This window comes from Chelonia mydas, chromosome 3, assembly GCF_015237465.2.
Source record: "Chelonia mydas isolate rCheMyd1 chromosome 3, rCheMyd1.pri.v2, whole genome shotgun sequence".
NCBI lineage: Eukaryota > Metazoa > Chordata > Testudines > Cheloniidae > Chelonia > Chelonia mydas.
Genome location: NC_057851.1, coordinates 127,261,545 through 127,286,708, shown reverse-complemented (window position 1 = coordinate 127,286,708; position 25,164 = coordinate 127,261,545). Strand labels below are relative to the sequence as shown.

The 25,164-nt window shown below is 42.5% G+C and overlaps 1 protein-coding gene across 1 annotated transcript; it reads left to right on the top strand.

Annotated features, from left to right (window-relative positions):
* Positions 1 to 285: 285 nt before the first annotated feature.
* On the top strand, positions 286 to 9,622 carry RHOU (ras homolog family member U). The gene is made up of 3 exons (XM_027824848.3): positions 286 to 1,361; positions 2,982 to 3,040; positions 6,587 to 9,622. Exons 1-3 carry the CDS (start codon positions 1,076 to 1,078, stop codon positions 7,040 to 7,042), a joined length of 801 nt encoding a protein of 266 aa, XP_027680649.1. The 5' UTR covers positions 286 to 1,075; the 3' UTR covers positions 7,043 to 9,622.
* The last annotated feature ends 15,542 nt before the right edge of the window (positions 9,623 to 25,164 follow it).

Genomic DNA, 25,164 nt, shown 5'->3' with positions numbered 1-25,164 from the left:
GAGCCTCGGGGGTGGGGGGACGGACAGCGTGGAATGAGGAGAAAAAATAGCCCGTGGGAGGGAAGCTGAAGAAGAAGATGGAGAGGAGGGAAGTCATGTGGGGGCTGGGGGGAGTAGGAGTCGGGGAAGGCATAGACAGAAGGAGACAGGCTATGGAAATGGGCCGGCCTGGGAGACAAGGTCACCCAGAGTAGAGAGATGGGAGCGGGAGCAGAGCAAAGAGCGAGGCAGGAATGGGGGCCAGGAGCAGGGGGAAGAGGGCAAAGCAGTGGAGACGGGAGGAGGAGCATCACTGTCAAGCGGGAGGAAGGAGCCGGCAGGGACGGAACAGCCCGGGGCAGAGCAGGCGGAGAAGTGGCCGCTTCCAGGCAATAGTCGCGGCGCGGGCTGTTTCAGCGTTCGAAGGGGAAGCGAATTGGCCAATGAGAAGCGGCGCAGCCACTGCCCGGGCCCCAAGCCTCCGCAGAAGCTCTTGCCGCCGCCAGGCTCCTTCTTTTCCAGTGGCCACCGCGAGGGGCGGCAGGGAGCGCCGCAGCGCCGCCTAGACCCCAGCGCCGGACTCCTCCCCCCGCCGCCGGCTGCCAGTGCATCGTCGTGTCCTGTGGAGGCGGAGAGCCGGGGCTGGAGGCTCCTCAGTGTGCGGCGAGACGAGTGCAGCACGGGTAGGGCTCCCGCTGCTGCCGCCGCTCCCACCCCCAGGTGCCCCGGGAAGGCCGGGATCGCGCCCCTTCCATCCAGCCGCTGGAGCTGGCTGCTGTTCCGCCCCCCCAGCCTCTCGCCGGGGCGAGCTGAGCGGCGGGCAGCCGGGAAGCGGCTCAGGCAGCACCGTGCTGGCTCGGAGGAGCAGGAGCTGCCCCGGGCGTCCCGCACCGGCTGCTGGCGGGAGGATCTGGAGCCAGAGGAGACCGGCGAGGGGGAACTCGGCTCCCCGCCGGAGGAGCTGCGCGGCAGGGGCGGCGGACCCTGAAGGGGCAGGGCACCCCTGTACCCAGGCCGGGCGCTGAGCCCCTCGCACCCCCAGCCCAGTGGCTCTGATCCCCGCTCCGCAGAGCTCTCCTTCGCCGGTGCCAGGCGGATGCCGCCGCAGCAGGAGGGGGAGGCGGGCTACATCAGCAAGCCGCTGGCTGGCGGCTGCGAGGTGCCCCCGGTCCCCCCGCGCAGGGTCCGCAGCAGCCGGGCGGCGGCGCTGGGAGCGGCCCTAGGCAGCAGATGCCGGACCGGGGCGGGAGCCGAGCCGCGCCGCAGCCTCAAGTGTGTCCTGGTGGGGGACGGGGCTGTGGGCAAGACCAGCCTGGTGGTGAGTTACACCACGAATGGGTACCCCACGGAGTACATCCCCACCGCCTTCGACAACTTCTCCGGTAAGGGGCCGCCGCAGGGGGAGAGAGGTGGGGAGACGAGCTGGGGGAGAGGGGCAGGTGGAAGGGACGAAATCCCTCGGGGACAGTCCCCCAGCACTGGCGACCTGCTTGGGGATCTGCCGTCCACCTCCCGGAGATGAACTGTCAGGGAAGGGGGAGTACCCCCATGCCCCGCTCCCACCCCCCGCTAGAGGGAGCTGCATGGATTTCCCTCTTCGGGGAGAAGTGAAATGGCTTGGCACTGGTGAAAGAGTGAATTCCCCCCCGTGGGTGGGGAGGGAGCTCCCATGGGGCAGGCGAAAGGCCCACCCCCCAACGCTCGGGGGCAAACATCATTACCGCCCATCGCCCCTTCTTCCCAGTGATGCACGCATGTTGGCCCATATTGTTAGCATGTAGCTTTTCTAGCTCTGTGCTTGTGCGGTGCCCATATTTTACAGCTGTGTTCAGCCAGGCGCCCGGATAAGACTTTGCTTTTTTTTTTTTTTTTAAAGGATTGAACTTTAGATCATGTTGGAAATATCGGTGTGTCACAACCCTGCCTCCTTTAGTTGGGTTCTGGGGGCGCGAGGACGGAGGGAGTAAATCCTTCATCTCCTCCCCTCTGTTCAGAACTGTGTTGGAAGGTGGCTGCAGAGATGGATGGGGCTCTTGAAACTGCCTCCTGAATTCTTTCAATTATATATCTTTGTCACTCTTTGAAAGTTTTAATAAGACTGTAGGGCCACATGAGGGTATTAAATGTATGGCTCTCTAGTCTCTCTACGCTTAAGTGGTGTGAGGTCAGCTGTGCCGGAGACTTTCAGTTTCCTGGCACAAATCTGGATGTCGAGCTTCAGTACTCGGTTTTTTAGTTTTTATGGAGCTGATCCAAACGGTCCCTTTCTGGGTGTACTTTATGTATGATTAGCAGCTAGCATTCTAGCTTTAAAGGTAATGTAATCATTCTAAATGCTGGAAGATTGATTGGATGGCATGACTTCTCTGTATTATTGAAAATCAATACTGTGAAGCCTAGCGACCAAATAATAAATGAAACCTACAATATGGCTAAAAGCATTTTATATTTAAATAGCCAGAAAGAAATAATGAGGCTGGTCTCTCTTATAAAAGATACCACCATAGTCAGTGTTTGCACATGGTCACACATCAAGCTAGCTTGTTTTAATGGCAAATTCTGTAGTCAAAATTTCCAGTAGTGCGGGAAGAGGAGCTTACCAAGGGAAAACACAAATATTTGCATTGTCTTCCCAGTGATTTAAAACTGGGAAGGTTTTTTTGGATCCAGACCTCTGAAAACACAAACGTGACAAGAAGACAAATCCTCTGTAACAAGAGAAGTAACCTAATTGTTTGGATCACTCTTTTTTTGTGTCATCAAAGAGTTTTAGTTCAGTGATTTGCTACTTCATCAGCTGCAGTGAAATGAATTGGAAAGCCCTGAAGGGTTTGTATGTGCCTAAATGTTAGTGACAGACTTGGTTCCAGTTCTTCAAGTCATTAAATTAATTGAAGGGAAAGCAAATGTTGAGGGAAGGCATGATTCTTTTCTCTCTCTTTTTTTTTTTTAAGTGAAAAATGTGTAACGTTGAACTCATTACACATTTTTTCTCTCCTAAGCTGTTGTGTCTGTTGATGGCAGACCCGTGAGACTTCAGCTCTGTGACACGGCTGGTCAGGTCAGTGAAGCTTCTTATTTCATTTAAGTGATGGGGGGAAGGGAGAAGTGTCACACAAAATAGTCCTCCTAAGGACTTTATGGATTTAAAAGGATACCCATTGTTTGATCATTTTATTAAATTGCCATCAGAATAAGTAATTCTTAACCCACTGTATATGGTTGGTTTAGACTGCTTCCCTGCTAACTTCACTGTCAGGTTGAATTCCCAGGGACTGTAAGTTCTCTCTCAGACTTGTTGCCACTGATTTAATTTTATTTTTTTAATTATCTATAAGTTTAAAAGTGCTGCTGCTGGGGGAATGGAGGGGGGATTCTGTATGTTTTGAGCACAGATAGGAAGGCAAGTGAAGGGTGTGGACAACTATTTTTATTGAGGTGTCTGGAAATTAAAAAGAACGCTGTTGAATGTCCATTTCATGAGTAGTTTTGTACCATGATCACATTTGTCAACTCTTACTAAGATGAGATAAATGAGCTTCATTCTAAACTCAGTGCTTCCATTATTAAGACACTCCCTAAATTTTTAGGGGGAGGGCTAAAGCCACCCGAAGCCCCCAGTTTTGCACACCCATATGAAAACTCACATTCCTTACATAAGCATCTGGAATATGCATCCAGCCAAATAATGCAATACCATCTGAGGGAGCCAAGCATTAGCGAAAGCAGTATAAGGAGAGTATGATGGCATCAGTAGACAAACCCCATTATCCTAATGAGCAGTGTTGTAATTGGGCATTATAACAAAGATGTGAACTCCATGGGCTCGGTTCAGTACTGGCTTATACCTTATGCAATGCCAGCACTGCATTTTCCCTATACTTTTTGCAGTTCTAACCCAGATTAAAAGAGTACAGAGCAACCCCCTTTGAACAATAATATGAGATAGGCCACTAGGGTTGTCCCATAATGTAATACCCTGATGGAGGGCAAGGGGGCATGGCAACATGCTGTCAGCTTCAGCTGAGATGTGAATTCAGAAGTAGAGTGTACCAGATGTAATTGTAACCATATCCTTGGTGATGGGGCCCCACGGAGTGGCAAAAGCATTGGTTTCCGGAAGATTTAAAAAGTCCAGTCACTTTTTGCTTTGGTTACTGCTATTGGTTCAGGAGTGTAAAAACTCCTTAGTGAAATAACCAGTGAAACCGCTCTCTGGTGTTTGCCTTTAAAAGGAATGGGTTCGGTCAAAACCAGTAAAATGAAGAAAATCATTCTGAATATAAAGAAAAGGAGTACTTGTGGCACCTTAGAGACTAACAAATTTATTTGAGCATAAGCTTTCGTGAGCTACAGCTCACTTCATTGGATGCATTCAGTGGAAAATACAGTGGGGAGATTTATATACATAGAGAACATGAAACAATGGGTGTTACCATACACACTGTAAGGAGAGTGATAACTTAAGGTGAGCTATTACGGGGGGGGGGGAGGGGGGAACCTTTTGTAGTGATAATAAAGGTGGGCCATTTCCAGCAGTATAGGATGCTTAATCAAATAAAATCTTGGTTGTGTGTGTGAGGCAGCTTCAAAATGGGATTAGCATTTAAATAGGTAAAAACATACAGAAACATTGAGGATTTCGTGTCGTGAGCCCAAAGGTGCAGCTCTGCAGTCCCTGGATCTAGCAGTGAGACAAAGAATGTCTGCTGACTGTACTTGTATAAATGACCATGTATCATCTTTACAGAAATCTCCAGTAACATCTGGTTTTGGCTTTTGAAACCATTGAATCCTGCAAAATTTCATAATGCCTTGCAATAACATGGGGAGATGTCTTTTTTAATTGGCCTCTTTGCTGCACAGGACAGAACACTTTGTAAAGACAGGGTTCCTTTTAAGCCAAATGGTGACAATCCTGCATTGCTGTTTTGCTGCCTGAGAGGCTTAATCTGAGAATCAAGAGAACTAATGAAGCCTGCTTTCTTGACTCTTGTTTTATAATCTGTTGTCAACCTTTGCATGACAACTGAAATAAATTTATTCAAGTGGAATGGGAATTCTGAGGCTTTAAACAACTGCATATCCTAGACTCTTCAGAAGCTTCCAAGTAAAATCTTAAATCCTGACAAATTAACATGTAACTTGCAATTCAGCAGTAAAATATTGTTCCTAGAGAGGCATTGTTGACTTTATTTGCTCTTTGCTCTTCTTAATTTAAGACCCCGTGAGAGCATGGTGAATTTTAATTAAAATGTCATCATGGCTGAACCAAATCCTACCTGTTTAGGCTGTTAGTGTTACTGTGCTTTTATCCTGCTGTCAGCATAAAATCAGGCTATGCATAGTTAACCCTTGCCTCATTTTGCATTCTTCTTACAGTTCTTTGAGCTGCTGCGATAAGTGAGAATGCCACGATGGCCAAGTCTTCTATTACCTTTTAGGTGTCATCTACATCCATGGTTTTCCACCTTTTTTCATTTGTGGACCCCTAAAAAATGTTGAATGGAGGTGCAGACAGACCCCTTTGGAAACCTTAGACCTAGATCCATGGACCACAGGTTGAAAACAACTGATCTACATTATGTTAGTTGATTCCTCAAGATGAAAATCAGAGCCTTGCATTCTAGATCTTTATTTTAAAGGCCAAAAAGACAGAAAGGAAAAAAAATCTAACCCTGCTGGTTTGGAGGTGATTGATGTGATGTAGAGGGGAATGAGAAGTAAAGAGGGGCTTTATATTATGCCATTGGCAAGTTAAGCCTTTATATTGTAATTCATTAAGTGTGATGGTAATAAGAAATATGAACACAAAATAGTAGGGAGCTCATCTTTTATTTTAATTTCCTGTAGGATGCTATTGAACCTTCATTTATTTAAAATTATTCTTGCGTGGGAACGCTTGCAGCTCCGTTGTCTCTGTGCTCTTGTCTGTATCTCACCATATGGATAGTGTGGTCAGCATTGCGGGTGTGTGTGCATTTTAAATCTGAGCTGATCCATGATTAATCTCTGTTAAAGGTGAATTTACACCCTCCCTCTAACCCCCTATTTAAGGTCTACCTTAGCCTGCACTCCACCTCTACAGTCTGGCTCTTCTGTTGAGATAGGGCAGAAGGCCATAAATACAAACACTAAAGTAAGGCTTAAAGCATTCAAAAGAAATCAGCAGTGTTAGATTTCAGAGTAGCAGCCGTGTTAGTCTGTGTCCGCAAAAAGAAAAGGAGTACTTGTGGCACCTTAGAGACTAACCAATTTATCTGAGCATAAGCTTTTGTGAGCTTATGAATCTTAAATACCTTAAGAAGATATTGTTTGGCCCTGTGCCCATTGGAGTTGATGGCAAAATTTCAGATGACTTCCATGTTGCAGGATGAAGCTGAAATTTGGCATATTTATGGCTTTTACTATGAAAACACCATGTTCTGTTGTACGCAAGTTACATTTGTGCCTGTGTGAGAAGAACAGTTAAACATGATCCTTTCTTTTATACGTTCAGTAGTTCAGATCTCTATAATGGGAAGTATTTAGGAACTGGTAAGGGTGGTACCTTTATAATTTTTAATGCTATTTTTATTCAGCAGTAATGTTGCTTTGCTTTGCGCAGGATGAATTTGACAAGCTTAGACCGCTGTGCTACACCAACACAGACATCTTCTTGCTGTGCTTCAGTGTTGTGAGCCCTTCGTCCTTCCAGAACGTGAGTGAAAAGTGGGTTCCTGAAATCCGATGCCACTGCCCCAAAGCTCCTATTATTCTGGTTGGGACACAGTCAGACCTCCGAGAGGATGTCAAAGTTCTCATTGAGCTGGACAAATGCAAAGAAAAGCCTGTTGCAGAAGAGGCCGCAAAGCTCTGTGCTGAGGAAATAAAAGCAGCATCTTACATTGAGTGCTCAGCTTTGACTCAGAAAAATCTCAAAGAGGTCTTTGACGCGGCCATTGTCGCTGGCATTCAGTACTCAGATACCCAGCACCAACCAAAGAAATCCAAGTGCAGGACTCCAGACAAAATGAAAAATCTCTCCAAATCTTGGTGGAAAAAGTACTGTTGTTTTGTATAGTATTTGCGAGGACCTAAATGTTGCTCTAGTGAAATCAAATAGAAGCTATATTAGCTTAAATCTCACTCTGTATTCTCCAGGTATGTAGCATAGATCCATAAGTGTGTTTATGTTGCTATTAGAAATCTCAATTTCCCCTTCTCTTTTGAGGGAGATGGAAGAATACATAGGTAGGTAGTTCCTGTTAAATCAGGTTAAGGAGTTTCAGCATTCACCTGTCTGATGTCAGAGTTTCCGGACTAGTCTTGCGTCAAGGAACACATTTGTGAAGTTAGAAATTGTACAAAGGGTTTGACTTTCTGTATCTTGTATTTGACAAGCTTAGACCGCTGTGCTATACAATGTATATAAAAGAGGGAGGAACAAAACTGAGGCCTTTGTGGATAGGGCTATTTAGAAGAAACACAGGACTATGGAAATAGAGAGCTCTATATAGATGGACAATTTTTAAAAACTAACACTGTGCCTCCAAAATGACATTTTAGCTTTAAAAACTTACTCCCTCTTTCCCCCCATCTCCTTCCCTCAACCACTTCGGGGGGGTGGGGGTGGGGTGGACTTTAACAATGTGAAACAAGAGGTGGAGTCTTCCCCCAAATGCTGCTGCTTGAAAGGTCATGCATATACCTCCAACACATTGTTAGACTGCCTAACATGTTAAGTAACTGATGTAATTACATCTTATTTGTAGCCTCCTGACTTGGAAATCCTTTCTTCTCCTCTCTCTCTCTCTCTTTTACATGCAGTAATGTGCACGCCCTATGAACATTACAAAGTCCTACTTTGTTACATTTTGAATAGTCGTGGGTGCCTTTGTATTTATACAGACACCATGACAGTTCATTTAGATCAACTGATGAAAGAATGTAAATGCTGTTTTTTAAAAGGGATGCAACAAATGTCCATATAACACCACACAAAATGTCTGTTTTAAGTCTACAAATATGAACTTCAGAATGTTCCTCGCTGAGAGATTTTCATGCTGCCAGTTAAATGAAAGGCCTATAAAAAAGGCAGATTACGTGCCATAACCAAACACCAGAAAAGTGATACTGCTGTGACCTGTTTCTGATGCTGTTTTGAACAAAGTTCTTATTTGTTTCCAAAGGAAGCAGTTGTTGGTCGGTTAAACTTGTTTTAGATTATAGTTGCAAAATTGTGTTGAAACAAGCAGTGAAATTTAACTGATTCTTTCACAGATACCTTCAACAAATTAAAGTGAAGTGTGTTTAAAATGTCATTTAGTGGTTTGCCTATTGCAGCATCAAATATGACACAATTCCTGGTCTAACAAAACCTACTGAATTCCAGTCTGCTTTGTTTGAGGGTATCAGTGGGTTAATTTGACTATTTGCAAGATGTGGTTAACTCCAAGGCCGGTGTCTGCACAGTGAGTGAAAAGCCTTAGTTTATATTGTCTCTTTTTTATGGCCCCAGCTTGCTTTGTTCTATATACTCCAAGCTCAGTTATGTTCTGGCTTTATTTTTTCTTTGGCAGCAGCCTTAAAGCGAGCCTTTGTTCAGAGTCTTCAATTCAACTGGAATTTTAACTGTTCACAATTTTTTTCTCATCATAACAAAATGGATATCTGATTATAAGAAAATTATGGAAACCATTTGAATTGATAAAGTTGGCCACAATTTACCTCCTGGCCTACTTAAAGAAAATGACATTATGTAAATGCATTCTGGGATATATTGGCTTAAGTGCCATAAGCAAAATTTCCCTCTGTTAAAGCAAAATAAATGCATAACATTCCATAGCTGAACTTAAAAAATGCAATAGAAACATTTTACTGAAGTCCATGAGATCTATTCAACAAAAATATGTTGGCTTCTGCATTGGGGCAGCCTGGAAAATCAGTTTCTATAACTCAAAATTGGGAGGATGTATTTTAACTTAGTTGCATGTGGTCCATAATGTTTAATGGTTGTGAAATTAACAGCTGAGTCTTGATATTCCTCAGTGTAATGCTCTGACATGATTTCAAATATATGGAGTCATACTGACCATTTGAAGATGATGAAGCTAGATTTTTCTTGTGTATTTTGCTTCTCTGTAAAATGGACACAATTGATTTAAAATGTGGATTTTGGAAGAGGAGGTGAAAGTGAACAGCACCCATTGCAAAAATAACTGAATTTGTTCCATAAGATTTTGATGCTCTGTATTGTACCATACCAGAAGCAGACAGTTATATTTTTATAAGTAGCCTGTTTCATAGCGTCTGGAGTAGCATAACCTTTAAATGTAGCCAGCTGTGACTGTTTCTGAAAATGTGATGTATATAAGACTTGTTATAGCCCTTTACTAGGTATATGTGTAATAAAGTCTAATAATTTCATGGATACTGCTATACATGGGGCTACACAAGGTCTAGATTTAGAAATGTTACTTTTAAAATCAGCAGTATTTTACAAGTGCAAGAGAGGGAAGATATCTCCATGTAGTCTATAATCTCATGTGCCTTATGAAATTCTCTTCTGTTTTCTAAGTGTAGGCTATACGGCAAAAAATGTTTCATGTGAGAATGATATAAATGAGGTATTTGAAAATAAATTCTGATCAGTGTAATTGTCTGCCTGTTTTACCAACAGTTTTATGCTGAAAGCCTCTCTGCTTCATCGCATTATGTCTTACATAACATTCCGCTAGTACTAGGCTACTTTAATGTCCTGAGGGACATACTTCTTAGACTAATGTCAAGTACATTACTGGTGCTTAACAAATAATAAGCAAGATTTTTTAAAAAATTAATTGAATTTAGAGATGGGGCTGAGCAAGAACAGTGGATCCCTACCTCCCCCTTCTTCCTGCACCCCATTCCGAACGCTGGAAGTTTTGGATGTTTGCTGTGAGCCACAGGTCTCAGATTATCTCTATAAGGAGCCTGACTGGAACACTGAATCCCAATATGTCTATACTTTTACATTTGATCCCTTTGCTACAGTGCAGGCTTCTCCCACCATGAATAACGATCCCACACATATAGAAGAACAGAGCATAGACCGTATTCACTTTCTCATTTCACTTGTATACAGCTGATCAGCTGTAAGCTATTTTGGTAGTTGGTAACCAGTACTCTTTTCTTAACAATACTTAACCTTCGTCGTGCTTTTCATCTTCAGAGCTCTTTACCAATATTAACTGATACTTTTAGGATCCTGTGCCTACTCAAATATGTTTTATCCCCTTTGTTTCCGCACCTGTCAAGAAAAGAGAACTGAAGTTCCTTGGCCAAGGCTGCAACAGGAGTCAGTGGCAGCTCTGTGTTTGCCATTTAATATTTGTGTTGAGATAGTGTCTAGAGCAGCAGTGGGCAAACTTTTTGGCCTGAGGGCCACATTGGGGTTGCGAAACTGGTGGGCCGGGTAGGGAAGGCTGTGCCTCCCGAAACAGCCTGGCCCCCGCCCCCTATCTGCCCCCTCCCATTTCCCAACCCCCCTGCTCCCTTGTCCCCTGACCGCCCCTCCTGGGATCTCCGATCCCTAACCGCCCCCCACCCCGCTCCCTTTCCCCTGACAGGCCCCTCAGGACTCCCATGCCTATCCAACCCCCGCTGTTCCCCATCGCCTGACTGCTCCCCCCAGAACCTCCGCCCCATCCAACTGCCCCCTGTCCCCTGACCGCCCCTGCCCCAGAACCTCCACTCCATCCAATTGCTCTCTGTTCCCTGACTGCCCCCTAGGACCTCCTGCCCCTTGTCCAAACCCCCCTCGCTCCCCACCCCCTTACTATGCTGCTCTGAGTGGCAGGACTGGCTTATTGGAAAGCCTGGGAGGTGGGCGGGTGCAAGGCTGGGGGGGGGGGGGTAGCCTCCACCTCTGGTCTAAAGGCCAGAGTGAAGGATAGAGTGCTCATGGTCCCAGTGTGCTGGGTACCATACCTACACACAATGAAAATGCACACCTTACCCTAAAGAGCTTACAATCTGTCTAGTGCAAGAGATACCGGGTGCATATAACAAACAGAAGGGAGGAGCATGAGATAAGTCGGACAACTATGAAACTTTGAACTTAGCCTCCTACATCTATTGCTCTCATTACAGAATAATAGAAATGTAGGGGTAGAAGGGACCTTGAGAGGTCATCTAGTCCAGCCCTCTGTGCTGAAGCAGGACCAATTAAAACTAGACTGTCCCTGACAGGTGTTTGTCTAACCTGTTCTTAAAAATGATGGGGATTCTATAACTGCTTTGGAAGCCTATTCCAGAGCTTAACTATCCTTCTATTCAGGAAGTTTTTCCTAATATCTAACCTAAATCGCCCTTGCTGCAGTTTAAGCCCATTACTTCTTGTCCTACCTTCAGTAGATATAGAGAACAATTGATCACTGTCCTTTTTATAGCATCCCTTAACATATCTGAAGACTTAGCAGGTCCTTCCTGAGTCTTCTTTTCTCAAGGTTAAAGAGACCAAGTTTTTTGTTTTTTTTTTAACCTTTTCTCATAGGTCAGGTTTTTCAAAACTTTTTATCATTTTCGTTGCTTCTTTTCAGCAGTGCTACTGCCTAGCCAGTTATTCCCCATTTTGTAGTTGTGCATTTGATTTTTCCTTCATGAGTGTAATTCATTGAATTTCATCTTGTTGAATTTTAGACCAATTCTCCAATTTGTTACGGTCATTTTGAATTCTAACCCTGTCCTCTAAAGTGCTAGCAAGCCCTCTAAGCTTGGTGTCATCTGCAAATTTTATAAACATATTCTCCACTCTGTTATCCAAGTCATTAATGAAAATATTGAATAATACCAGACTCATGATGGACCCCAGTGGAACCCCCTCTAAATACATTCCCACTAGTCTGGCCATGAATTATTGATAACTACTCCGAGTATGGTCTTTTAATCAGTTTTGCACCCACATTTCATCTAGACTGTTTTCCTAGTTTACCTATGAGAATGTCATGTGGGACTGTGTCAAAAGCCTTATTAAAATCAAAATATAGCTCATCTACAGTTTACCCCTGTCCGCTAGGCTGTCAAAGAAGGAAATTAGGTTGGTTGGTCAGGATTTGCAAATCCATGCTTGCTATTCCTTATAACCTTGTTATCCTCTAGGTGTTTACAAATTGATTATTTTATAATTTGTTCTAGTATTATACCAGGTATTGAAGTTAGGCTGACTGGTCTAGATACTATGTTTGCCCTTCTCCAGTTCTTTGGGAATCTCATCTGTCCTCCATACATTCTCAAAGATAGTTGTTAATTGTTCTGAGATTGCTTTCTACATGTTTGTGCTATTCTTTTATACTCCTCATTGGCAGTATAAACATTCATTCATGTTTCCACTTTTTGTAAGATTCATTTCTGGTTTTCAGGTAATTAAAGAGCTCTTGATAGAACCATAATGGCCTCTTACTATTCTTCCTATCTTTTCTTCGCATTGGGATAGTTTGCTGTTGCACCTTTAATATTGTCTCTTTGAGAAACTGACAGCTCTCCCGAACACCTTTTCCCCTTAGATTGTCTTCCCATGGGACCTTACCTACCAGTTCTCTGAGTTTGTAAAAAAAATTTTTTTTAAAGTTCATTGTCCTTAGTCTGAGGTGCTCACTCTGATCGCTTTCACCCAAACTGCCTTCAGTCTTCAGATTCACTGCCAGTTCCTCCCTGTTGGTCAGAATTCAGTCTAAAATGGCTTCCCACCCCTACCCCAGTTACTTCCTGAACAAGCCATACCCCTCTCTCTCAATATTCCAGTCATGATATCTATCCCACTAAGTCTCAGTGATGCAAATTAAGTCATAGTTTAGCTTATGTACTAATACTTCCATTTATCTTTGTTATCCCCCATGCTCCTTACATTTGTGTATGAACATTAAGATGTTGAGCAGATTTCCCCACTTGTTGGTCCTACAACCCTGTGACAGGTTTGGTCACAGAAACTCCCTTGGGACTGTCACCTGATGTGCTGGAATTACTTCTGAATCAGTTTTCCACTGCCAGCTTGAGACTCCAGAGCCCTGCCTTGTTGAGCCACACATGCCAGTGTGCTGCAACATAGACCCAAGGTCTGAACCACGCCCCCAAAGCTGCAGACTTAACTGAAAACAGCTTAGCAGGTTTCCTATCTCCAGCACCCAGACACCCAGCTTCCTATCTCCAGCACCCAGATACCCAGATCCAAACCCCAAATAAATCCGTTTTACTCTATATAAAGCTTATACAGAGTAAACTCATAAATTGTCCGCCCTCTATAACACTGATAGAGAGATATGCACGGCTGTTTGCTCTCCCAGGTATTAATCACTTACTCTGGGTTAATTAATAAACAAAAGTGATTTTACTAAGTGTAAAAGTAAGATGTCAGTGGTTTCAAGTAATAACAGACAGAACAATGTAAGTTACCAAGCAAAATAAAACAAAACACAAGTCTAAGCCTAATACATTTAGAAACTGAATACAAGTAATTCTCTCCCTTAGAGATGTTCCAATAAGTTTCTTTCACAGACTAGACTCCTTCCTAGTCTGGGCCCAATCCTTTCCCCTGGTACAGTTCTTGTTAGTTCCCACTCAGGTGGAAACTAGGGGATTTCTCATGACTGAAGCCCCCTTTGTTCTGTTCCACCCCCTTTTATAGCTTTGGCACAAGGCGGGAAACCTTTGTGGGTTCCCACCCTTCCTTCTAAATGGAAAAGCACCAGGTTTAAGATGGATTCCAGTACCAGGTGACATGATCACATGTCGTAGGACCCCATTCTCCATTCTTTCAGGGTTGGCTTGCAAGTACCCAGGAAGGTTTGCAAGTAAACAGAGCCATTTACAACCAATTGTCCTGGTTAATGGTAGCCATCAAGATTCCAAGCCATTATTAATAGCCCACACTTTGCATAGTTACAATGGGACTTTAGAGTAATACTTCATATTTCCAGCTTCAGATACAAGAATGCTACATTCATACAAATAGGATGAACACACTCAGTAGATTATAAGCTTTGTAATGATACCTTACAAGAGACCTTTTGCATAAAGCATATTTCAGTTACATTATATTTACACTCCTAAGCGGGTTTCAGAGTGGTAGCCATGTTAGTCTGTATCAGCAAAAACAACAAGGAGTACTTGTGGCACCTTAGAGACTAACAAATTTATTTGGGCATAAGCTTTCATGGGCTAAAACCCACTTCATCAGATGCATGGAGTGGAAAATACAGTAGGCAGGTATATATACACAGTACATGAAAAGATGGAATTTACCTTACCAAGTGTGTGTGTGTGGGGGGGGGGGGGTGTCAGTGCTAACGAGACAATTCAATTAAAGTGGAAGTGGGCTACTCTCAACAGTAGAACACAAAGGGAGGAAAAATCACTTTTGTAGTGGAATTGAGGCCAATGTAATCAGGGTGGCCCATCTCAAACAGTTGACAAGAAGGTGTGAGTAACAGTAGGGGGAAATTAGTTTTTGTAGTGAACCATCCATGTCACAAACCCTATTGCAATTTTTAATATCCCCCCAACATCTAGCCCTGGGTTAAGATAATCTTTTTTTATATTTACCTATTGGTTTTTGTCATCTGCCCCCTTTGAACCTAATTTAAAGCCCTCCTCATTAGGTTGGTGAGTCAGTGTGCAAAGATGCTTTTCCCCTTGGTCAGATGGCCCCCATCTCTTCCCAGCAGTCCTGCTTCCTGGAACAGTATCCCATGGTCGAGGAAGCCAAATCTCTCCTGTCCAATCCATATGCACAGCTATTGTGTTACAGAAGGGAAGAGATATGCAGAGAGAAGGGGAGTGTCAGAAGTGCAGAGTATTGTCGTTTTCCCCTCCCACACAATGAGTAATGCCAACGCTCACCGCTTTTGAAAATCCCACTTATGATTTACGCCCCTGTAGCTTTTTACCTTCCCTGCTCTTATCAGAGTCAGCCTGACCACCATTAGTTATTGCTTCATCTAAACTGTTGGAATATTGCTGTCCTAAGCTAGAGATCCTCATTCAGTTTACAAACTAGCATTACCCTACAAATTTACAAACCATTCACACTTTGTCACCATGTGAATGAAATTTTAAGCAGCCCAAGTAGTCCCACTGAAGTCAATGGTGGTGTACCGCCGCTTGCTGGGGCTGGTTCTATTTTGCCGGCAGGAGAGCTCTCTCCTGCTGGCAAAGAGCGTCTACACTGGAAAGCTTACAGCAGCACAGCTGTAGCAGCACAAATCTTAGAGGGTTTTTATCTATGCAACTGTTGCAAACCATCTAAATATACGTACAGTGTGAAGCAGAGAGACAGACGATTAATAAGCTATTTTTCCCACAGCCAGAGTTTCTGCTGTTGCAAATAAAATATGTATGTTCTCGCCTTCCTGTTCCTTTTATGACTATGACAGCAAATGAAGACTGCTAGAAGGAGTGTTTACCTCAGCAATCTGCACAGTGAAAATACAGGACAGGAGTCTGAACTGTCAGCAGGATTCTTTTCTAGCAAGTACCTGCTGCTTACGTGCATCTGCCACTGCCACTTAGTTTGCACTCGTAATCTGAAACATTTAAGTCTTTGAAATGAGATCAGGCCCTAGGCTGATGCTATGTTGTAACGTTGCCTCACTGTGGAGGAAGCCATTGTGCTATTTGCATATTGATTTTCAGAAAAAACCTGCCTTATCCAAATACTCAGGATCTAACTACTTCTCCAAATTTCTTTACATGTGTAAATATTATTTGGATAAAAATAACTTCAGGTTTTCAAACCAGTAGTTTGTATATCATGCAGCTATATAAGCTGCATTTTATATACCCAGCCATCTGGACAACACCAAGCGTGGATTAAGTAGATCTGACTGTACTTTGCACAATGGTAACTTTGTACACGTGCATTCTGTTATGATCAAAAGGCCCCTTCAGCTGCCCTGCCTGAGATATTGGGTGAGGTGGCAACTAAGGCTGATAAGAACACATTGAAGTAAGTCCATTGTAAATAAGGTTTTCCAGTAATGCTAAAATTTGTCATTTTCTGATGGGTGGAAGTTCCTGAGGGGGGGAATTTCTTTTCATTATATCAAACCCAAGTGCTTAAAAAAAAAGAAGTTGTGACCTATCTTCCTGGGGGAGAAAATATACTTTTACCCATTTTTTTCGTGTGCTTACTTAGAGCATTGGACAGCGCTTTAGGCTGACCTTCATGGTGATTGGAGTCAATGGCCAAGCTTTGGCACTGATTTCAGTGTGCCTTTGGATCAGGCATAGTCAGTTCTGCCCCCAGCCTAGGCCTGCATGTAACTTCACATGTGCAAGTGGCCCTGTTGCACTCAATGGGACAACTCATGTGCATAAGTGTTTGCATGAACGAGGCACCACTCAATTTCTTCTGTTTGTGCTGGCCTTTCACGCAGCAAAATGAGGAGGAAAAAACAACCAGGAACATGTAATTGTAAAGTGAGGAAAATTTGGAAAGTGTAGGCCTAGAAAGTGCTCACATAATAATAAATACAAAATATTGACTAGACTTCAGGTTAATGGCAACTCCTTATAAACCAATTTGGTCAACTTAGATATAGCAGCCAGTGAAAAGAATGTAGGCCTAATAGGATTATGGTTGTTCATTACACATTTAGTTCAGTCCTCACTGGTATAAACTGAGCAAAAACCAGTTGTGTGATTTGAATGGATTTTACCATCTGATATGGAGCAGCTTTCAGTGGTGATGATTTATTTCTCCAGTGTATTTTAATGGGAGAAATAAAGCAATGTTGTGTATAAAAAAGGCACGAAACCCCCACTTGGATTTCCTTAGTTGTTTTATTCAGCAGATAAATGGTTTCCGAGGAGTGGAAGCGCCAGCCTTCCCTGCTTGTGGAAGACAGCACAAATCTCACTCTCATCTAGCAAACTGCCCTTCTTCCCAGACCTACTCCTGCTCAGTTAAACACAGATGCAGTTAGGAACAGTAGTTGCCTGTTCCCTGGCACTTCTAACCAAAATAGACACATTGGACCTGATTCTGTTGTCACTTATTTCAGGTACATGAGGAGTAAAGCCATTGTAGTCAGTGGAGTTTTAGCTGTATAAACTAGTGTAAAGTGAGATCACAACTGGATCCATAGATTCCCATTTAGCTTGTGTATGTTGCCTTTAGTTGCCTGGTTAACCCCCGCACCCACTATCTCAAGGAAATATCTTACAGTGGATACAAAACAAGATGCTACAGCTTTTTCCCCTGTAGCCTCAATCCTCGGGAGGCATGCTGGCCCTGTTCCTCAAATTTCTTATGCCCTATGGGGTGATCTGCAGCCAATCCACCCCCTGCCCTGACATCCCTTGTAGATTGTAGCTTGCAAATTTTGTACATAAATGTTAGTATAAACAAAGGAGCTGATTTAAGTAGCTCTCTCAGCCATGCATGTTATCTCAGTAATATCACTTTGGTATCACTTATCTGAGGAAGGCTCAGGCTCAGCAAGCATAGTCCCTAAATAATTCTGCACAATAATTTTTTAAATTTGCATTCCCATAGCAAACAACCCAATATAGCTGCCTAAAGTATCCAGACCATTATCTATATACTACCTTCAATTTTTTACCCTTCTTTCACTAATAATGATTGTAGATGCTATTTGTAACAACGGCAGGTAAAACATTTTCAGACAGAAAAGTGATTTTGAAGTTGAACCTGTCTGTTTAAAGCTAGTAATGGAGTGAATCCTGGGTATATACAGTATGCAAGGTTGCCTCTGTTTAGCTTTGGTTCAGAGGGGTATCTACACTCTGACAATTCAGAAGAGGTTAAATTTACATAAAATGACTAAATTTCAGTTTTACTGCAATTCTTATGGTAGTCCGTCTCTCCTCTAAAGGCACTCTGATAGCGTCTCTCTTACACAGTGGCTGAAACAAATGAACTTAAATCTTCCCAGGTCATCTTTGAATTCCAAAGTCTGCTCTCTCCTGCTCAGTGATACTGGTTATTTTTAAATTTATTTTTAATTTGAAATGGCATTTTGCCCAGTTGTCCAGCTTTGGGGATTTTGAAGCTTCCTGCATCCCTTTCTTGTGTCTTTGAGTTTTGACACGGCCTTTCCATATTGTAAATTCCAAGCCCAGCACACTGTGCTGTTCCTCATCTCTGAGAAAACTGGTCTCTTTTTGTCAATCCGCAACAATCAATCTGAATGGGTTAACAAACAGGAAAAAGACCAATCTGGGTGTATATTGCTGAGCAATGGTATCAATTGGCTTATGATAGCAGAGGGGTGAGGTCACTGGGCTTATTATGGTTGCACAAAGCTGTGATAAGAAGGCACCAAATGCCTATGCATTTAGCAGTTGTTGACATCTTGGGGAGGGAGTACTGTATCTTCTCCAATTCAGATAGAACCCTGGCCATTTTCAAAGGACTTTGAAGTACCTCCTGACAATCTCCTTTAGAAGATAACAGATTACAAAGAGAGGAAGGAGTAGGTCTTCCTGAAAATGGTTACAGCAGCACACATATTTATCTAGTCTATGTAATCATCGCTCTCAGACAGAGATGAGGCCCACAAGTGGGTCAATGACCCAAAACAAGGGATGCAAGGGATTAATGTGGAAAATGTAATGTAATATGAAACTCACTTCTTTTTGCTTAATTAGCATTTTTATGTAACATCAGCTTCCTGATTCTGCATTTGTGAATTTATCTAACAACACTGAGAACTGTGGAAAGGAGGCAAGCTGGCCCAGGACTAGAAGTGAGGAGAGCTGGGTTCTAGTCCCAGCTCTGCCCCTACCTTTATGTGTGACTTCAGGCAAGACAAGTATTTGCTTCATGTTTTAGCCCTGGTCTATGCTAAAAATTTAGATCAACGGCGCTATGACATTCAGTGGTGTGCAACATTCAAATCCCAAGTGCTGTCTCCATGCCAGCCTCACCTTTTGCTGTGGATGTAGTTAGGACAATGGAAGCATAGCTACTTTGCTCGGAGAGGTGGTGTTCCAACAGCAACAGAAAACCCACTTCCCTCACTGTAGGATGTGTCTACACTACAGGGTTACTACAAGAGCATAGGTCCGGTACCACAGGTAAGCCACTCTAGTCCCTGTAATGTAGACAAGCCCTCAGTTCCCTCCTTTGTAGAAGAGGGATGACAATAATTCTTTATTGCAGGGAGTGCTATGAGGTTAAACCTTTCAGATTTTCCTCAAGATTTTCAGTGACTAGTGATTTTGGGTGTCTCAGTTTTTGGATAGACAACTTGCGCTATGTTACAGGGGTCTGGTTTTCAGAACATGCTGAGCACCCACCCTCTGAAAACCAGGCCCCTTTCAGATGTCTCCAGTTGGGTTCCCACAATCACTAGGCACTTCTGAATAACTTAGATATAATATTTTAATGTGCTTTAGAATTCTCAGGTGGAAGGTGCTATAGAAGTGCAAAGTACTATGACATTATCAAAAGTGCCTTAAAAATGGCCTCTAAGTCATTGTTTAAAAGCTATTTTAATTCTGCTTTGGAAATGGTGAAAGTGTGTTTTGCAGAAAATGCATCATTTGCACAGAAATTCAGCACAGATTTTCTTACATCATATCCCATAATAGACCAAATTCTACTGTCAGTGACACCTTTGAAAATACATTGATTTCAATGGGATCACATGTGGCAGAATTTGGCCCACTATTTAAAAAAATTATAGATTCAGTTTTGTACATTTTGGAATCCAAATGGGCAATCTATGCACATGATGCTTTTGGTAGCAGTGATATCAAAATGATCTGAGATTCCTCAAAATAATGTGATGGCTGAAATGAGAGGCATTTGACAATTAAGATGATGGAAAAATGCCTTGATAATTGTACAAATATAAGCAAACACTCATTGCTTTGGATCAAATCCACATCCTTAAAGTTCTTCACCGTAAGGATTAGTTGAAATAGTCACTAAAATCCCTTTTAAATGTTATAAAGCAGTTAGCATTAGGATCCACCGAAGGCAAGTTTTGCTGGGAAATCTTTCTAGTGGAGACCAGGCCTTTCTTACCAGAAAACAACCCCACAGATGTGCAACAGTTCAAAGAGAATGACAGCATAACAGCAACTCTCTTATGACCATATGCAAAAATGGACTGTACTGTTACTAGCTTTAAAGTTCATAAGGCTTGGAATTTGACATATGCTTTCATGGCAGCATAGTTTTACATGTGCATATTGGTAGTGGCTCAAATCCCACACTCCCTAGTCAAAATGCCCACTGACGCCAATGAATGCACAGTTACTATCCCACCCTAATAAATAGGATAAATTATGTCATACAGTTAAAAAAACTGGCTAAAAACTGTAGTCCTTCCTGAATCAAAGCTCCCATTCACTTCGTAAGAGTGAGATTCCATTGACTTCTAAGGAAGTCTTTACCCAAGTCAGGACAGTGGGGTTGGGCCCCTGGTTGTTAGGTTCCTGTTCATTTTTATACAACACTTTGTACTCCTGATTCCTCGCTGTGGCACTTCTGCTTCTGATTAATTAGCAATCAGGCTGGGAGCCAAGGTAACACAATCTGGTGCTTACAAATCGCTTTGTCACATTGGTAGGACCAGACAGCAGGTTTTCAGGATATGGGGTCCTCAGACTCCCCCTGGGAGAGAGGTTTGGTTGTTGTTTTTTTCTTTTTGATTGGTGTTATTATTCCCCAAAACAGTGTCACAGGATTCTATTTTCCCAGGGTGCTGCAATCTGATTGAAATTTCTGCTCCAAAGAATATTCAGTTGACTCACTCAAGACTTTGCAGTCAATCTGCATTGACTTTCACAGCTAACGCTTGAAAAGGTGAGTGGAAAATGTATTATAAAGTAACAGCATAGATAGCGCTCATTTGGAAAAGCAGATAATCTCCCTTGTTTGTTCCACCACATGTTAACGGCACAGCATCTGTGACATTCACTCAGTAAAGCTGGCACTGGATTTGTCTCCTGTCCCATAGAAAATCCCCTTTAATCTTGTGAAACGCTATCGCTGTAATAAGAAGTATATCATAGCTCTAAGCACTTTATTCATTCCACCTCTATTGTCTCAAATCAGATGTGGTGCCAATTTGCAAATATTTAGCAAGATTAAGGCATTAGGTTTGTGTGAGAGGGATAAGTGCAAGGTAATAGGAAGGGAAGGAGAGGATATGGGTCTTATTGAATAAATGTGCTTCCAAACACTTATTATTCAACTCTTGTTTGGTTTTGGTTTTTCTCCCCCCTCTCTTGGAACAGTTTGCATGGGCAATTTGACACCCCCCCTATCTAATTGCAGCTAATAAAGATTAGTTGGCGTTTGGTCATTCTTGGCCACATGTTGCCTCCTTAGCTAAGTAAAAACCTCGTTTATTAGTGATCCAGTAATTGTGCTTGGATCTGGGATTGTTCTCTCAGTGGCCAGTTGGATTACAAAGGCCCTGATGTCATTTGCCATTTGTTTGCTCTTCTAAACAAACAGCAGGGGTTGCTCATTTAAACAATCAGGTGAGTTTAGGAGAAACTGATGAAAAGCAACGAAAAACAAGGATTCTGGCCTGGAGTCAGATCACTTGGCTAACATAAGCACACTGAAATAGTAGATGTGATCTGGCAATGATACTCCATAATGATTTTATTGTGCGCTAGAGAGGGACCGCTTTTGCTAATTTGGGGGGTCAAAATTTGCTGTCAGTTACACTGATGTAAATTGAAAAGGAGTACTTGTGGCACCTTAGAAACTAACCAATTTAAGGTGCCACAAGTACTCCTTTTCTTTTTGCGAATACAGACTAACACGGCTGTTACTCTGAAACCTGATGTAAATTGAGTTACTCTGGATTTACATCATTGTAACTGAATTTGGCAGAATTTGGCTTATCCATTAAGCGTTCAACTGGTTTCAAGGGTGAGACAAAATGTCTCATGATCAGAACTGTCTTTGCTTTTTGCTTTAACACTTCTACTACGTTTTCCATACACCAAGAGCAATAGTGTTCTTTCAATATGAATGGCTGACTAAGGGGGAAAGCAAAATGAACGAAGGTAAATATAAGAAGCTGTCTCCTCATTGAGAGTGTACCTCCTCTGTTACTTTCTGCATCAGCTCAGACTCTCAAAAATGGCCGCTACCTCTGCAGAAAAAAGGCCTGGAAATTGAAAGATGCAGTACAAAAGGAACAGTAATAACTGTGTCATAGTTACATAGCTGACAGATACTTTCCACATTCTATGCCCATCAGCTATCAGGGTGGAGTTTTTATGTTGCAAGGGGTAGTTCATATTTGTAATCTATATGAAGGAAAGTATTGTCTCAATGTTATCTTCATCTAATCTGTGGTGATGCAAGCTGGGGAAGCTTCTGGGACATTTGTTTAAAGAGGAAGTGCAAAGCAAAACTGAAAAGAGAATTGAGCCCAGATTTCTCTAAAGAATATGCTCACAAACAAGGCTTGGTGTGTTTTGGGGGCTGCAAGGCATTCAACACACACATTTTAACTAACCTTTTTGATTTATATACCCTCAGAATGTGATACCACAACTACCAGAGATCTCATTGCAGTACGCAATACAGTGGTTGTCATTACAAAGTCAACATTCATATACCATACCTATGATCGTTGTTTATTATTCTAAAAATAGGGGTAAAATCCAATATCTCAGCTATTGCCAGTTCTTTTTAATGACAATCACTATATCAGTGCTGCCTCATAATGATACATGCTGGAATATGTTTGGTGAGCCAGGAAATGGCAAGAGGGTTTCAGCGGGAATATACATACGATTTTAACGTGTATATATTTGTGTGTGTTGGTGTTTATTTTCTGAATGCTCGACGGAACTTGGCTAATGGGAACATCTACATGTGAATTTGAGCTTAGTTTCCATTTTTGCTTTGCCACTATCCTTTAATAGAACTAGTGACTTGGGATAGGACAGGTGCTTTAAACACCATTGCAACTAGCAGTTTAGCAGAGTTTCCCTAACATGTAAATGGGCAGGAACTGATTTCTGAAAACCATTCTATCCAAACCATGCAATAGGCTAAGCTTTCCAGGGAAGACAAAGCCTACATAGTTTATGGTATGGTTTTGGTTTCAGAAAACAAAATCCCCATTCCAGCCTGGTTAGAGAAATAATGCTCCTCTCCTGTTAGACAATTATGTATGTATAGGACCTTAAGCATGTAACAAATAATACCACAGGAATATTCTACGTCCTGGCTGAAGTCTACTCTTTCCCTATTCTCTTTAGCTTCTTTCAAAAGATTAGATCTACTATACTAATAGCTATCAGTAATAAATAATGTTTAGCACATAGAGGGACGTACAAGACATTCTCCAGAAAGTTATCTGTATTAAGCTAACAATCAGAAAAGCACGTAGTAGTTACAGTCTATTCCAGAATTTCAGATGAATGAATAAAGCTGAAGTGGGGCACTCTGGGTCTGTATTTACATTTTTGTCCAATGTCACTTTGGGTACTGCTAACTCATAGGGATTCAGGGTATTTGTTATGCGTTTATATTTCACCTGCCTTTTGCATTTTGATTGTCTGGCTTTTTGGTGTTCAGACTCAAGCTGTGGAAAACTTGCTGGTTTCACACTAGATTATGATTTAACTTTCTCAGGAGAGGTTTGGACAGTTTTGTACCAGCTGAATTTCACCTAAGATTTTGGGTCTGAACAAACCTAAAAAAGTAAAACTCCATTTTGAGGGACAGGCAGGGTAAAGTCAATTAATTTCCAAAAGAAGATTTGCACAATCTGGATTAGATGCAGGCAGTGACACAATACTGGCTAGACATACATTTATAGAGAGCCTGTACCACTTTTTTAGCTTGCAGTCCATCTATCTATTACCATGTTGTAGGAAGATACTCCATTGCATCAGCACAGAAGGAATCTTACAGCACTCCCAATCTGCCAACTGGGAGTGTCACTTTTGATGGCGTATAGACACCTCTATTCCATTCCTCCTTAATTCTCATCTTCTGCCCCAAGAAATATCATAAATGTCCTGAAAATAATTTGGAGCTAATGTAAATGAGCCTGCTTCTTAGTTCAAAGTGTCAGTGTGCAGGGGATTTGAACATTCGCCACACTGCACTACTGCAAGGCTCCACAAAGAAAATGTACTAGGGATGCCAATAATCCCTGTGCTAGTCTCACATACATCATAGGGTTATGCAAAAAGATCCATCCACTCTAGACCTCAGTTTGCGCCAGGATCAGTGAAACACTCTGATTCATCAACAAACCCTCTCCATAAATTCTGCCTTCTGGAATTGGACAAAGGTGACCCATCACCTCCTTGGAAAACCACTCTAGCTTTTCCTCCTGTTGGAAAGAAAAAGACCTTTCTATTGTGACCAGATAGAAAATGTAGAATAAATGCAATGTACCTTCCAGAAGAACAAACTAGCAGCCTGGTCCTGCGAAGGTCAGTGTATCCTCAACTCCTGTTGCACGGAGGGTGTTTAGCTCCAGCAGGCTGCATTCACCACCTGACAGGCTTGGATCCTAAAAAGCTTATGATATTGCCTCACCTGGGAACCTAGAGGCCATATAAATCCATTCACTACAGACTCATCATGCACCTACTCTCACAACCCTCTCTCCTTCACTTCTCTCTTCTGCCTCCTTTCTTCTATTCCCACTCACCGTTTGTTTTGACATGTGAATTGTGTCGGGATGGGCCCCAGCCAAAGCTCTAGATCTTAAAAACACCCCTTCACTTTGGAACAGTTTAGATTCATATCCAAACGTTGAAGCTTGGGACCATTTCTAGAGTTTTGCCATATCTGTGCTCTTTTCCAAAGTTACTGTTGTTTTCATGTAACATGTGGGTTCCACATTTAATTAGTGAGGATTTTCTTTTCTTTTCTTTTCTTTTCTTTTCTTTTCTTTTCTTTTCTTCTTGACTATTTTTCAAATAAAATATTTCTTAAAATCCCATTGCGATCAGGCTTTTACCCCAAGCAGCTCTTTTGCTTTACTCTCTTACCGGGGACCACATTTTGCCCACCATTACACCTGTGCAACCGCGGTGGAGTCCTGCTCTGGGACTACAGTCCATGCCAGTCTCATATCTGTAAAATATAAGCCTTGCCCTGGTACCCACCAAATAACAAAAATCAATTGCAAAAATTCTTCCTGCCCCCATGGAACACAATAGCGAAGGAATGGCCCACTTAGCACCAGTGTTTTCCACTCC